The 12,716-nt window shown below is 52.1% G+C and overlaps 1 protein-coding gene across 1 annotated transcript; it reads left to right on the top strand.

The window, feature by feature from the left end:
- The first annotated feature begins 4,365 nt into the window (after window positions 1-4,365).
- Optc (opticin) lies at window positions 4,366-11,568 on the top strand. Its single transcript, XM_090339942.1, has 6 exons — window positions 4,366-4,625; window positions 5,424-5,559; window positions 7,367-7,525; window positions 8,263-8,465; window positions 10,544-10,639; window positions 11,119-11,568. Exons 1-6 carry the CDS (start codon window positions 4,398-4,400, stop codon window positions 11,287-11,289), a joined length of 993 nt encoding a protein of 330 aa, XP_090196068.1. The 5' UTR covers window positions 4,366-4,397; the 3' UTR covers window positions 11,290-11,568.
- The last annotated feature ends 1,148 nt before the right edge of the window (window positions 11,569-12,716 follow it).

Genomic DNA, 12,716 nt, shown 5'->3' with positions numbered 1-12,716 from the left:
TACACTCTGTACACACATCTGTTCTCTCTGGAAGACCATGCTAACCTTGTGAAACCATGTTCACATGTCAACACGCTTCATAGCCGAGGAAATAAAGCCAAATGAAAACCACCCTGCTCGAGCCTGGCGATATGACCTGGTCAAGAAGAATACCTGAAAGCCAGGTGCTGGTGACTAGCTACTCAGGAGGCTGAGGTCTGAAGACCACAGTTCAAAGCCAGCAGCAGCAGACAAATCTTTGAGACTTGTATCTCCAATTAACCACCAAAAAGCTGGAAATGAAGGTGTAGCTCAAGTGGCTGAGTGCCAGCCTTCAGTGAAAAAAAAAAATAAACCTAGAGTGTGAGGCTTTGAGTTCAAGCCCCAGCACTGCCATAAATAAGCAAGGAAGGAAGGAAGGAAGGAAGGAAGGAAGAAAGGAAGGAAGGAAGGAAGGAAGGAAGGAAGGAAGGAAGGAAGGAAGGAAGGAAGGAAAAAGAGGAGGAGGGAGGGAAAGAAGGAAGGAAGGAGAACATACCTGGGAAAGCTGGCCCAGTGCTTTTTCTGGGAGAATTTACCCCAAAATTCATAACCTTCATGAACAATTAGTCCTGGAAGTCAGTTTAGAAACCAAACAGCTACATTGGAAGCCCCAAAGCCCATTCAACCCATGGCAGCAAATTTCGGAGAGTCTCTCAGTTTTTTCAGCACCACGTCTGGTCGTGTAGAGCATACAAACCACGGGGCGTGCGTCCCAAGGGCCCTGGGCTCTTTCTTCACTGGGAACTTGGCTCCCAAGGGGATCCAGAACCTTGCAAGCCTTGGCCATGACCTATAGGATGATGCCCACCAGCCAATTGGTCCCTGAGCCCACATGGCCTGCTCAGCATCCACTCTATTCAGTTCAGTTCATCAGTGGTTCCGTGGGCATTGAAGGGGCACAGGCTCCCAGCTAAGCACTCACAAATGGGCACTTTACAACCCTGGGCCCAAGGAAGTCCCAACTTGGCAAAGGGGAAGGCGTGGAGACTTGCTGTTCCTGCCTTTGGTGCTGGTGATCTGAGCTCCAGTAGCACGGAGGAAGAGGTCTCTCTCTCTCTCTCTCTCTCTCTCTCTCTCTCTCTCTCTCTCTCTCTCTCTCTCTCTCTCTCTCTCTCTCTCTCTCTCTCTCTCTCTCTGCTGGGGAGATCCCCAGAAGGCACTGGACATTTAGGCAGGCTCTTAGGGATGAAACATATTTTTCCAGATGGGAAAAAAAATATCAAGAAAAGAGTGCTTGCCTAGCATGCATAAAGCCCCGGGTTTGATTCCTCGATAACACATATTCACAAAAAGTCAAAAGTGGCGCTGTAATTCAAGTGGCAGAGTGCTAGCCTTGAGCAAAAAGTGTCCAAGGACAGGGCCCTGAGTTTAAGCCCTAGAATTGGCAAAAAGAAAGAAAGGAAGGAAGGAAGGAAGGAAGGAAGGAAGGAAGGAAGGAAGGAAGGAAGGAAGGAAGGGAGGGAGGGAGGAAAGAAAGAAAGAAAGAAAAAGAAAGAAAGAAAGAAAGAAAGAAAGAAAGAAAGAAAGAAAGAAAGAAAGAGAGGAAAAGAATATACACCTAGAAGGGGAAACAGTACAAGAAAAAGGACGTTCTGGGGGTAGATTCTGTGTTTGAGGAAGAACAGTTTCCGGTTCTCCTCCAGAGTAAGGTGGCTAGAGGCCCTCAGCCCGGCAGGGAATACACCCTGTCGTGCAACATGCAGGAAGGCCCCACACTCCTGTCTGCCCTCTCCTCCTGCCCACCTCAGGGACAGCAGCAGGATTGGCTGGCCAGACTTCTGTGCACAGCACCTGCCACCTCCTTTCTGTCACCATGCCTTGTGCCTCTGCTAATGAGGCACTGGGATTAGGATGCCTTTCACCTGCCCCCAGGCCAGCGGGGGAACAACAGCATGGCTCCCCTGAGATTCATGTCTGTGAACCAGTGAGCTTGCAATGGCGAGACTAGAAGTTGGGAGAAAGTCAAGAGCCAGGTGCAGGCGCTCCACTCAGTATCTGGTGACTCCGGCAGGGATCCCCCAACACACACACACACACACACACACACACACACACACACACACACACACACACATGGGAGAGGCTGGTGTGTGTGTGGGGGGGTCTCTGCAGGGCTGGGGGTGTGGTGGCACAGCAGGGATGGCAGAAGTGTATGGAAGGAGTGTGTCACAGAGTGCGGAGGAGGGTGGGAGCAGGTGGCAGGGGAATGAATGAACGAATGAATGAATGAACAGTCGTGTTTGAATCCCCCACAGGAATACATGGCATGAGGCAGGGAAGGGAACACTTCCAAGCTATGGTGGCAGAGGGTCTCTGACTGGGAAATCCTAGCTCTAAAGAGAAAATGGGGGAGTACATACTGCCAAATGTGCCATCTGCTTCCCCGGAGCCCTCCTGGTTCCAGGACTGTGTCTCCCACTACCCAGCAGTCTCTCATTCTGTCATTTCCAGATGGGATGGTGGGGGAGGGGGCTGGGAGGGCTGCAGGATAAGGGAGCATGCATTCCTGGGTCATCTAGGTTCTTGAGTTGGTGACAGCCCCTCTTCTGCCAGCTCATGGCCTTGGGGCTGGCCTAGCAGGTCTGCCCCTTCACCTGGCATACCATGGAGCCAGAGGGGAGCCGGGCCAGAGCCTTCTGTTCTGAGGGTTCAAGGACACACTGTCTCGGGGCTCCCTGGGACCTTGACAAAAGGGAAGTCATGGGAACCCGGAGAGCTCTTGCCTGAGACTCAGGAACTCTAGGTATTGGATTTGGCCTTGGGCTTGTCACCTGCCCTCCCTAGACTTCATTTCCTCCTCTGTCCAGCAAGGAGTTCTGACAATTGATCGCAAGAGAGCTTCTGGCACCCAGTTCAGGGCTAGCACCTGTGAACCCCAATACTCCCAACCCCCTGCTTGTCTCCCTCACGCCCTCATCCACTCCTGGGGATATTGTTCAATATGGGTCCTTGGGGGCTGTGGTGGTGGCTTGGCTGGCTTGCAGCCCGTCAGTATCTTTTTCTCGCTGAATTCCATCTATGAAGCCATCTCATCACTCATCACTTGCAAGAAAAAAGCCAGGAAGGCAAGTCTCCTTTGCAAGGAGGGGGGCAAGAGGGAGGGGGGGGCGGGAGGGAGGGAGGGAAGGAGGGAAGGAAAGAGAGAATATGCTGGCAGCAGAATGGGTAGAGGGAAGAGAAAGAATTCTTCTCGTTCAGGGCACAAAGGATTAGGATTGGGGACCCCTGAGAACAGCATGGGAAATGAGAAGTCTAAGTGGACCGCTCTGCCTGGGCCCCTCCCCCCACCCCCGCTGGTGGGCACGCCCTCTCTGCCCCCAGTGCTGGTGGCTTTTCCTTTTGAGTCCCCACCTCTCTGGATGCTAACTCCATTCAAGAGCCCCAGCATGGGAAGGGTAAGGCTGAAGGTTGGAGGCGCCAGGCTCATGGATGTGCATGTGAGGGGCTGGGGAGGGATGGGAGGAGGACAGAGGGGGTCTCAGACCCTGTCCAGGGAAGTGGCAGGAAGCTTGGGGGGGGCAGTAACCCCTGCCTTCTTGAAGTTATATAGTTGAGTGTGGAGTGAGATGGGGCGGGGGGTGGGGGGATTGGTGAGGAAACTTGCTGCTAGCTACTGCTGGGAGCCAGTACCTTGGCCCAAATGAAGTAACAAAGGGGTTGATCTAGCTTTGGGAGAGCTAATGGTGGGGTACACACTTACCCAAGGGCACCTCAACACCCACACCCCAGAATTCCTCCACACTCACAACAAGGCTTATAAAACTCTCTAGTCTCTCATCTGTGTCTAGAAAACTGCATCTCCCCTCTAGCTCAGGGAATAACCTCCCTCCCCCCTCTCTCTCTCTTTCCCTCTCTCCCTCTCTCTTTCCCCCTTTCCCTTTCCCCCTTTCCCTTTCCCCCTTTCTCCCCCCCTTAAATTGTATGTCAGATTGTGCGCCGTCTCTCATCTCTCCTAACAGGTTGTTACTGAAAAGGGAGGCAAGTCCTGTGCCTGGAATTTAATAGACCTTCTCGTGTTTGTTGAGTGAATGGGAGAGTGGGTAATCTTTAGAAAACCTCCCGCAAGCCTTGATGGTATGCTTTCTCTACGTCTGGTTTACTGAGGAAGAGCCACGCTCTGTGTGTGTGGTTGTTGATGACAGAACATTTGTCTACACCTACAGTGTACATTTGCCGAGCCTGTCTGTGACCAGTGATCTAGCCTCTGTAGATGAGTTCAGCAACACAGGGACTCAGCTGGAGCTTGAGCACTGGACGAAGACACAGTGTGCTTGTGTGCAGTGTGGGGATGGGGCATTGGACAGGCTATTGGGTCATTCTGAGAAAGCCTCCCTTCTTCCCAGCCCCCACCAGCGGGTTCTCACCCCCAGGATCCCATGAAGTCCTGGGCTTTCCTGATTGTGCTGGCCCTGCTGCTCCAGGAAGCAGAGCCAGCTTCTCTCCTGAAGAAGGAGAGGAGGAGCAAAGAGCAGAGCCCTGGAGAAAGCGAGGCTTACACGGTTCCACATGTGGGATATGATGCCCTGAGCATGGACGACTACCGTGAGGTCACCAGCCTGAGCAGTGATGAGGAGCTTACAGAGGACGGGGACCAGGTGCCTGAGGTGAGGGAGGCTGCAAACTGATTGCAAGAAAGCAGGGTTTTAGGAGGGTGGGGCATGGTAGCTCAAGCCTATAATTCCAACCACTCAGGAGGACTGCAGCTCAGACAAGAAGTTATCAAGATCCGAGCTGAACAAATAAGGCTGGCAATGCAGGGTTGAATGCAAGGTTTCCATTTGAAAAATAACTAGAGCAGAAAAGGGCTGGGTGTGGCTCATGTGGCAAAGTACCTGTGGAGTAAAGTAAGGCCTTGAGTTCAAACTCCAGTACCAACATCAAAGAAGAAAGGAAGGACCGGAGGGAGGGATGGAGGGAGGAGAACTTGGTGAGACTCCCCCTCCTTAGGAATCACACATGCCTTCCCACCTCCACGGTTCTCACTGGGGAGGGGCGAGCAGGGCAAATATCCCCGGCTTTCTTATACTTTTGTGCAGTCTGAAGCTCTCCCAGCACTCCTGACTTTCCAGGGGCTGAGAATGGGCTGTGCAGCCTGGCAGGGCCGATTAGCCTTCATCTACCTGTGGACCTGGAGACCCAGGTTCCATCTCTGCCTTGAGCCCCCCAGCTTCCCGCTGCTGCCTGATCTTCCTCTCGCTCTTCTCTAGGCCACGGTTTCCTCATTTGTGCTGTAAAGATACAACACTGGGTACTCTTAAAAGTTTCCTTCTGTTCTGCTCTTTCTCCATTCTCTGCATGTTCAGTATTGGTCTCTAAAGATTCCCAGAGCCTGAGGTCATGTCCTTCTGGGGACCAGCACCCCTCCCTGCCCTCCCCCTCACAACTATGCTATATGCCTGCAGGTTGAGCTAAGCAGAATGGCTCTTCCAGCCTGGACCAGTCCTGCACACAGCTCTGTGTCTACCAGGACACCCTCACCAAAACTCACAGTGACCATGCCTACTGCACCAGGCCAACCACACTCCCTGACCAGCAGTGGTAAGTGTAAAGCCAATAGGTCACTGTAGCCACAGGTCACTGTAGCCACAGGCCACAGGCAAAGCAATGGACAGTGGTAGGGTGGAGCATGATAAATGCTATGGAGTCTTGGATCTATGCTGGCCCTTCCCAGCTGTGACAGAAGGGGAGATCACCACAGTAAGAATGGGGGGGGGGACTGTCCCTAATATTTTTGTGTGATTGATGGCACAAATTGTGTAAGAATCAAAGCAATGCCAGAACTCCCCTAATGGCCCTAGAAAAGCCACCCTGCCTTAATTAAGAACATCACCCGGGGAGAAGGTGAAGTGGTAATTAGATTAGAGACAATTAAAAGCCTATAGAGAAGAATAAATAACTTTGTAGCTGTCACTTGGCATGAGGATTTTGTAAATGGAGCCTCCTTCCCAGTGCTCTTTCCTTCTCCAGTGCCTGCCTGGGACCTGGAATGCTGGGGATAGGAAACTGGGGAGGGCCTGGGTTTGCTGGCACTCAGCACTCCTGTTCTCCTCTTGGGAACGTTTGCCTGGGTAGATCTGGGGTGCTGGACTGTCAGTCAGAGGTATCCAGTGAGGGATCAGAACCACTAGGCCAAAAGCAATTATGAAGGGCTCCTCTACCCTTGTATCCCAAGCCCTCAGAGGCCCCCAACAGCCTACTCCTGCTGTCTCTGCTGATTGGGTACCTTTTGAGTGGCTCTGTTTCTGATCTCCAGTAATCCCTGCGCTGTGTGATGGCCAGCAGAGCATGAGTCAGTGACGTCTGCTCCACTTTTGATGGTTTGGTTTTCTGGGATTTTTGTAGACAGCATTTCACTCTGTAGTCCAGGCTGGCCTTGAACTCCCACTCCTCCAGCCTTAGCCTCCTCCAGTGCTGAGAGGACAGGCATGAATCACCACGCCTGGCTAGGCAAGCCCTCTGCCACTATGGTGCCCTTCTGAGTCCTAGTGTGGCCTTGGTTTCATGACCACACTATGCCAAGATGGGGTCATGGGCTGGGAATAGGACAGGGTTGTTCCCCAGTGGGAAATCACAATATGGATTCCAGTGGAGGAAGTGGGTGCTGGGAAAACTCTATCCTTCCTCCCCTCTTCTCATCTCCCTCCCCCCTCCCCTGGAGCTACACAACACATCCCACTCCTCTCCCCTACAGCAGCTGGCCAAAGCTGGCATTGGTTGTTCTACTTCATTCTGGCTTTTATTTCATCTGAATCCCCTCAGGAAGCAGACAGCAGTCCTGGGAAAAAGACTGAAAAGAGGCCCTGGAAAGAGCTACACCAACCCAGGAAAACCTACAAAGGAGGAGAGTCTGATAGGAACACAGAGAGTCTTGGCTCCGGGGAACACTATTCTCCTAGGCTGAGGGCTGCACAATGGCTTGCTAAGTGTGTCATACCAGCCCATCTGGCCAGCAACCCCAAGGCCATCAACAGACACTGATGGCCAGGCACTGGTGGCTCATGTTTATGATCCTAGCTACTCAGGAGGTGGAGATCTGAGGATCATGGTGCAGAGCCATCCTCTTATCTCCAGTGAACCACCAAAAAGCTGGGAACAGAGTTACGGCTCAGCCTTGAACAAAAAAGCTAAAGAACACCACTCAGACCCTAAGTTCAAGCTCCAGTATAAACACACACACACACACACACACACACACACACACACACACACACACACACACACACACACACACACAGACATAGACCGCCCTGGCTCAGACTCTCCCTGGGGAGAGGTCCTCAGGCCACAGAGGCCGTCCAGAGTCTGACCAGGGGTCTCCCTCTCTTCTGTCCTCCCCCTGGGCCAGGTCTGCCCACCTGCCTGGTCTGTGTGTGCCTCGGGTCCTCCGTGTACTGCGATGATGCCAACCTAGACGACCTCCCTCCTCTTCCCCACACCACCGCCTACCTGTACGCTCGCTTCAACCACATCACACACATCAGGAATGGAGCCTTCAAAGGGCTGAGTGCGTATTGCCCTGAGGAAAGGGCAGAGGGGCCACCAGGCTCCTTTCCCTTAGCCCTGACCACTGGTGCAGTGGCCAGGATGCCCACCTGTGCTGGGATTCACCCATTAGCGTGGAAGCTTTCCAAGTGCCAAGGGACATAAGTCTAGATCTTTCCTAACTCTGTCCTTGAGGAGATGCCCACCATCTTGTTTGTTCTGGTGGAGGGGGGAGGACTGTACGATCCAGCCAACTTCTGAGCTAATCCCAAGGAACCAGAGCTCTTGCTGGCTACTGGGCAAAAGCCAGAGCATCCTTAATCTGCTCTCCACGATACAGAGCTGTTTGACTGCTGCTTAATGCCTCACGTTCTGCTGAGATACAAGACCTGGGTTCTCCTCCAACGTCTGCCACTAATTGCTCACGGCCTTTCTGGGCCTCAGTGCCCTGGGTGTACCTAGGGGGGTGAGGTAGGGAGGCCAGGGGATCCAGAGACACCTGGGTTTTGCCCTCCAGAAGCATCTAATTGGAAGCCAGTTAGAGAAAGCCACAGCCCAGCTAGAAGAGCTGAGGAATCTGAGGGTGATTTCCAGGAATCTGGGTTTAGGCTGCTAGTTCTTCTGGTTGGACCTGAGCTGGGGTTGTCAGAACCCCCCTATCTTGGGATGATGGGGCAGGGCACACAGGCAAGTCCAACAGGGCCATTCTAGTGAATTCTAGTCTGTGCCAGCTCTCCATTCTCTCTCCACGTCTCTCAGCAAAACTGAGGAGGATCGATCTCTCCTGCAACCTCATCTCCTCCATCGATGCCGAGGCCCTGCACTTCCTGCCCTCTCTGCAGGCCCTGATTCTGTCTGAGAACCAGCTGGCAGCCCTGCCTCTGCTGCCCAGAGGCATAGAGCTCCTGGACGTGCGCAGGAATCGGCTCCAGAGCTCGGGGATACAGCCTCAGGCATTTGGGGTGAGCTGGGGCTTCCTTCCATCTACCATACACTCCCTGCTCCCCCATGCTATGCCTATCCTTTCCCTTCCAAAATTCATCTCTGCGTCACTCATTATTGTCTATGATTACGTTCTCTCAGTCTGACGGGTTGTTGAATGGCCAGTTTTGATGGAGAAGCTGGATGGCACAAATACAGTCCCGTGGGGCTGCCCCGGCTAAGAAGCACAGGGTACAGTCCTACTGAGGAACACAGTAGGTGTGGCGCCCCAGCATGTGGGCTGAAATGTTAAGAACAGCCTTCCAAAGCTCATCCTAGTCTCATTCCTTGGTTCTCTGCTGCGCTGTTAAGTACAGCCTCACAAGCCAGGCACCCGTGGCTCACACCTATAATCCTAGCTCTACTCAGGAGGCTGAAATCTGAGAACCACAGTTTGAAGACAGCGCAAGCAGACAAATTCAAGAGACAATCAGCCAAAAGCCAGAAGTGGTGGTGTGAGGATAAGAGTCTCACACTTTTCTGCCCAGGCTGACGTTGGATCTTGGTCCTCAGACCTCAGCCTTTTGAGTAGCTAGGATTATAGACGGGAGACCCCTGTGCACAGCACACTCAGGGGGTGTGCAGTGGTCGTGAGTTGGGGTCACAGCACAGAGTGTCCATACTGCTGTGGAGATGGATGTCCACTGCATACTGGCTGTATACTATCTGGCCTCAGTCTTCCCATCTGGAAGGGAAGAGCTAGGATTACCAGATGGCTGATCTTCCATCAGCTCAGGCCCAGTCTCACACCCTGGACCCCTCGATATTAGGAAGTAGGTCTATGTTTGACTCAGGACTTTTTCCACAGCCTGGATAAGGCAGAGGCTCTTGGGTTGGAGGCAAAGTCACCTCACAAATCTGATCTTGGTTCCTCATCTGTCAAGTAAGGGTGGAAATGCCAGTAGACACAGTTGCTGCAGGATTAAACAGTATTGGGACACATCTCAAAAGCAGAGGGTCCATAACTGGTCATTCACTATTTTTTTTTTTAACTCAAGGCTAGTGCTGTACCGCTTTGAGCCACTGGGCCACTTGTTTTCTGGTGGATTTTCGGAGATAAGAGTCTCATGGACTTCCTGCCACGGCTGGTTTTGAACCATGTTCCTCAGATCTCAGCCTCCTGAGTAGCTAGCATTACAGGCATGAGCCACTGGCGCCAGGCTTGTTTGTTTGCTTGCTTGCTTGCTTTGCTTTGTTTTGATTTTTTTAACCTTTACTCAGATTCCAGTAGCACCATCACACTGCGCAGTCTGTCTCTGCCTGCTTCGGGTTTCATTCTGTTGGTCTAATGTCTCCTGAGTGAGCTCTCTGTGAATACTCCAGGATTAGCACTGGGAGATCTGTGTTTTTTCTCTTTTTTTCGTGTGGGTCATGGGGCTTGTACTAGGCCTGGGCGCTGTCCCTGAGCTCTTCAGCTCAAGGCTACCACCCTACCCTTGAGCCAAGCCCCACTTTCCATTTTCTAGAGGTTAAGTAGAGATAAGAGTCTCGGGTTCTTTTGTGCCCGGGCTGTCTTTGAACCTGGATCCTCAGATCTCAGCCTCCTGAGTAGCTAGGACGACAGGCGTGAGCCACTGTGCCCGGCTATCACTGGGAGATTTCTGATGGCAGAGAAGTGAGGCTGAGTGGCAAGGTCCCCTAGTTTCTCCCTTCTACGCCAGCCGTCCTATACCCTCCCCTGCTCTTCCTAGCCAACCCCCTCCGCATGTCTGCACGCAGTGACAGCGGCTTTCCTTTGGCATCCAATGGGAGTCAGTGTCTGCAAGCTCCTCTACAATAGTATCCTGAACCAAGCACTGTGGTGCATACTTGTAATCTCAACACTCAGGTGGTGGAGGTAGGAGGATCACAAGTTCAAGGCCAGCCTGGACTACATAGAGAAATTCAGGCCAGCTGTATATGGCAAAACCCTGTCTCAATAAATAAATCAGTATTCTCCACAGCACCCAGCACAAGTCAGTACACCCTGTGTGAACAAATGGCAGCACCTTTAGCTTTGTCTTCATTGTCAGAGTCCTCCAGAGCTTACTAACCCCCTATCCTCTCTGGGTCCCCAAAGGCACTGGTGAGGCTACAGTTCCTCTACCTGTCAGACAATCTCCTGGACACCATCCCTGGGCCTCTGCCTCTGAGCCTGCGCTCTCTGCACCTGCAGGTGAGGGGCCCAAGCTAGAGCAGGGGGTGGAAGGCAGGTGGGGAGGGGCAGCCATTTCAGGCAACCATGGTGTATTGGAGATCAGACCCTGTCCAGATGGCTATCCATGGCTCCAGTTCAATTTTCTCCATTTCTGCTTTTCCAAACCCCTCCGTCTTCCTCTGCATTGTATTTCTGCACACCCACCTGCTTTTTCTCCCCTCCCATATTTCCCCCCTTGTCGTCCCCTCTTTTCTCCTTTGTGTCTCTCTTCCCAGCAGGGCCTCTAGTCTTCCTCTCTCCCTTTCTTCCCTCCATCCCTCCTAATCTCTTCCTTTGCTGTTCCCCATCTTCTCACCCCTGTGTACCCAGGACTCTGTGCCCCGTCTTGTTTTCTCCAGCTGCCCAGGAAAGGCAAGGCTGGCAGGAATGACTGGGCTGTGGTTGCTGGCCAAGGGCACAGCCTCTCGCTGGGGCTCAGCTGCGCATGGTCCTTTCAGAATAACAAGATAGAGACCATGCAGGGAGAGGCCTTCTGCCATGCTGGGGAGCACAGACGCACTGGCAGGCCTCTGGAGGACATCCGCCTCGACCGCAACCCCATCAACCTGAGCCTCTTCCCGGACGCCTACTTCTGCCTGCCGAGGCTCCCCATCGGTCGCTTCACCTAGAGTCGCTAGTGTCACCTAATCGCCCCCGCCCTCCAGCCCAGGCAGACCCCAGGGAGCCAGGGTCTCAGTAAGTCTTCAGCCCTAACACTAGTAGACAGACTTTGATCTAATCACCACACACACACACACACACACACACACACACACACACACACACACGTGCTGCATTTCCTTCTCCTCTTTTCTTAACACCTCTGGCTCCTGGCTCTGAGAAAAGAAGTAGCAGCACAGCTCTTTCCCACATTCCCATCTCTCCTAAGGGCACAGAATGCCAGGGAATCGGAGCATGAGGTGCGGTGGGGGTAGGGGATGGGGGGAAGAGAGAAGAAGGATAAGGAGGCAAAGGAAGAAACAGGGCTGGAGGGGCAGGAAGGGGGGGAAATCTCTTATGCACTGGCAAGAACTGATTATCAAATTTTCTGGAATTGTCTCTTGTTAAACACAGCCATTATGAAAAATCAAAGGATACACCCTCACAATTGAATGTATTATGTTGAAAGACAAATGTAATAAATACTTAAAACGTATCACTTCTCAATTATTTCACTGTATTTTGTTATTAATCAGGTTCTTCTGTTTTGTTTTGTACCAGTACAGGGGCTTGAACTCAGGGTCTGGGAGCTGTCCCTTAGCGTTTCCATTCAAGGTTGGTATGCCACCACCTGAACCATAGGTCCACTTCAGGCTTTTGGTGATTAATTGGAGATAATTAATCTGGCTGGCTTAAGAATACAACCCACGTATTCCAGCCTCCTGAGAAGCTAGGATTATAGGCCCACACCTGTGACCACGTTTTTGAAGGTATGATACCCAAGTGATACGTGCTACAGGAACTTCTTCTCAACTCCTCCTGTGGTATCCCACGGGTAGTTTGACATTGGCCCTTGTGGGAGATTTATACCATAAAAATCCATAAATGCTATACATTGGCTTTTTTGAGAGCTGGTTGTTAGAACCTGCCAGTACACCAATGAAGAGAAAGGCTAGCTACGTAAACTAGTCCTCCCTTACTCCTTAGCAGCCTCTTAGAAACCCTCCTAGGTTTTCTACGGGGTGTTCACAAATTCTTTGTTCTTCCTTGGTCAGAACCTCCAATTCATTTTCAGGGAGCCATGTAGAAGGAGGAAGAATGGCTCTGAATCCTCACCTGGTCGCCTCTTGCACCAGTCTATCCTAGCCCCTGATTTTTGTCCACTGGGTTAATTCCCATTCGTTCTTGCATATTCAGGCCAGCAGAGGGCAGCCTTGTGCAAAGATAAATAAATAAATAAATATAGCAACTACCCACCTGCAGTCTTGGGGTATTGGGTGGAGCTTTCTGCATTGGGAGGACGGCAAGGGGAGCCAGTGTTATTCAGTTGACTTGACCCTGAATGGTTAGGAACAATCAATGTATGGATGAGACACACGGCAGGCAATGCCTCTGC

This window comes from Megascapheus bottae, chromosome 10 (genome assembly GCF_031878675.1).
Source record: "Megascapheus bottae isolate mThoBot1 chromosome 10, mThoBot2.hap1, whole genome shotgun sequence".
NCBI classification, from domain to species: domain Eukaryota; kingdom Metazoa; phylum Chordata; class Mammalia; order Rodentia; family Geomyidae; genus Megascapheus; species Megascapheus bottae.
This window is presented reverse-complemented; position numbering and strand designations above follow the sequence as displayed.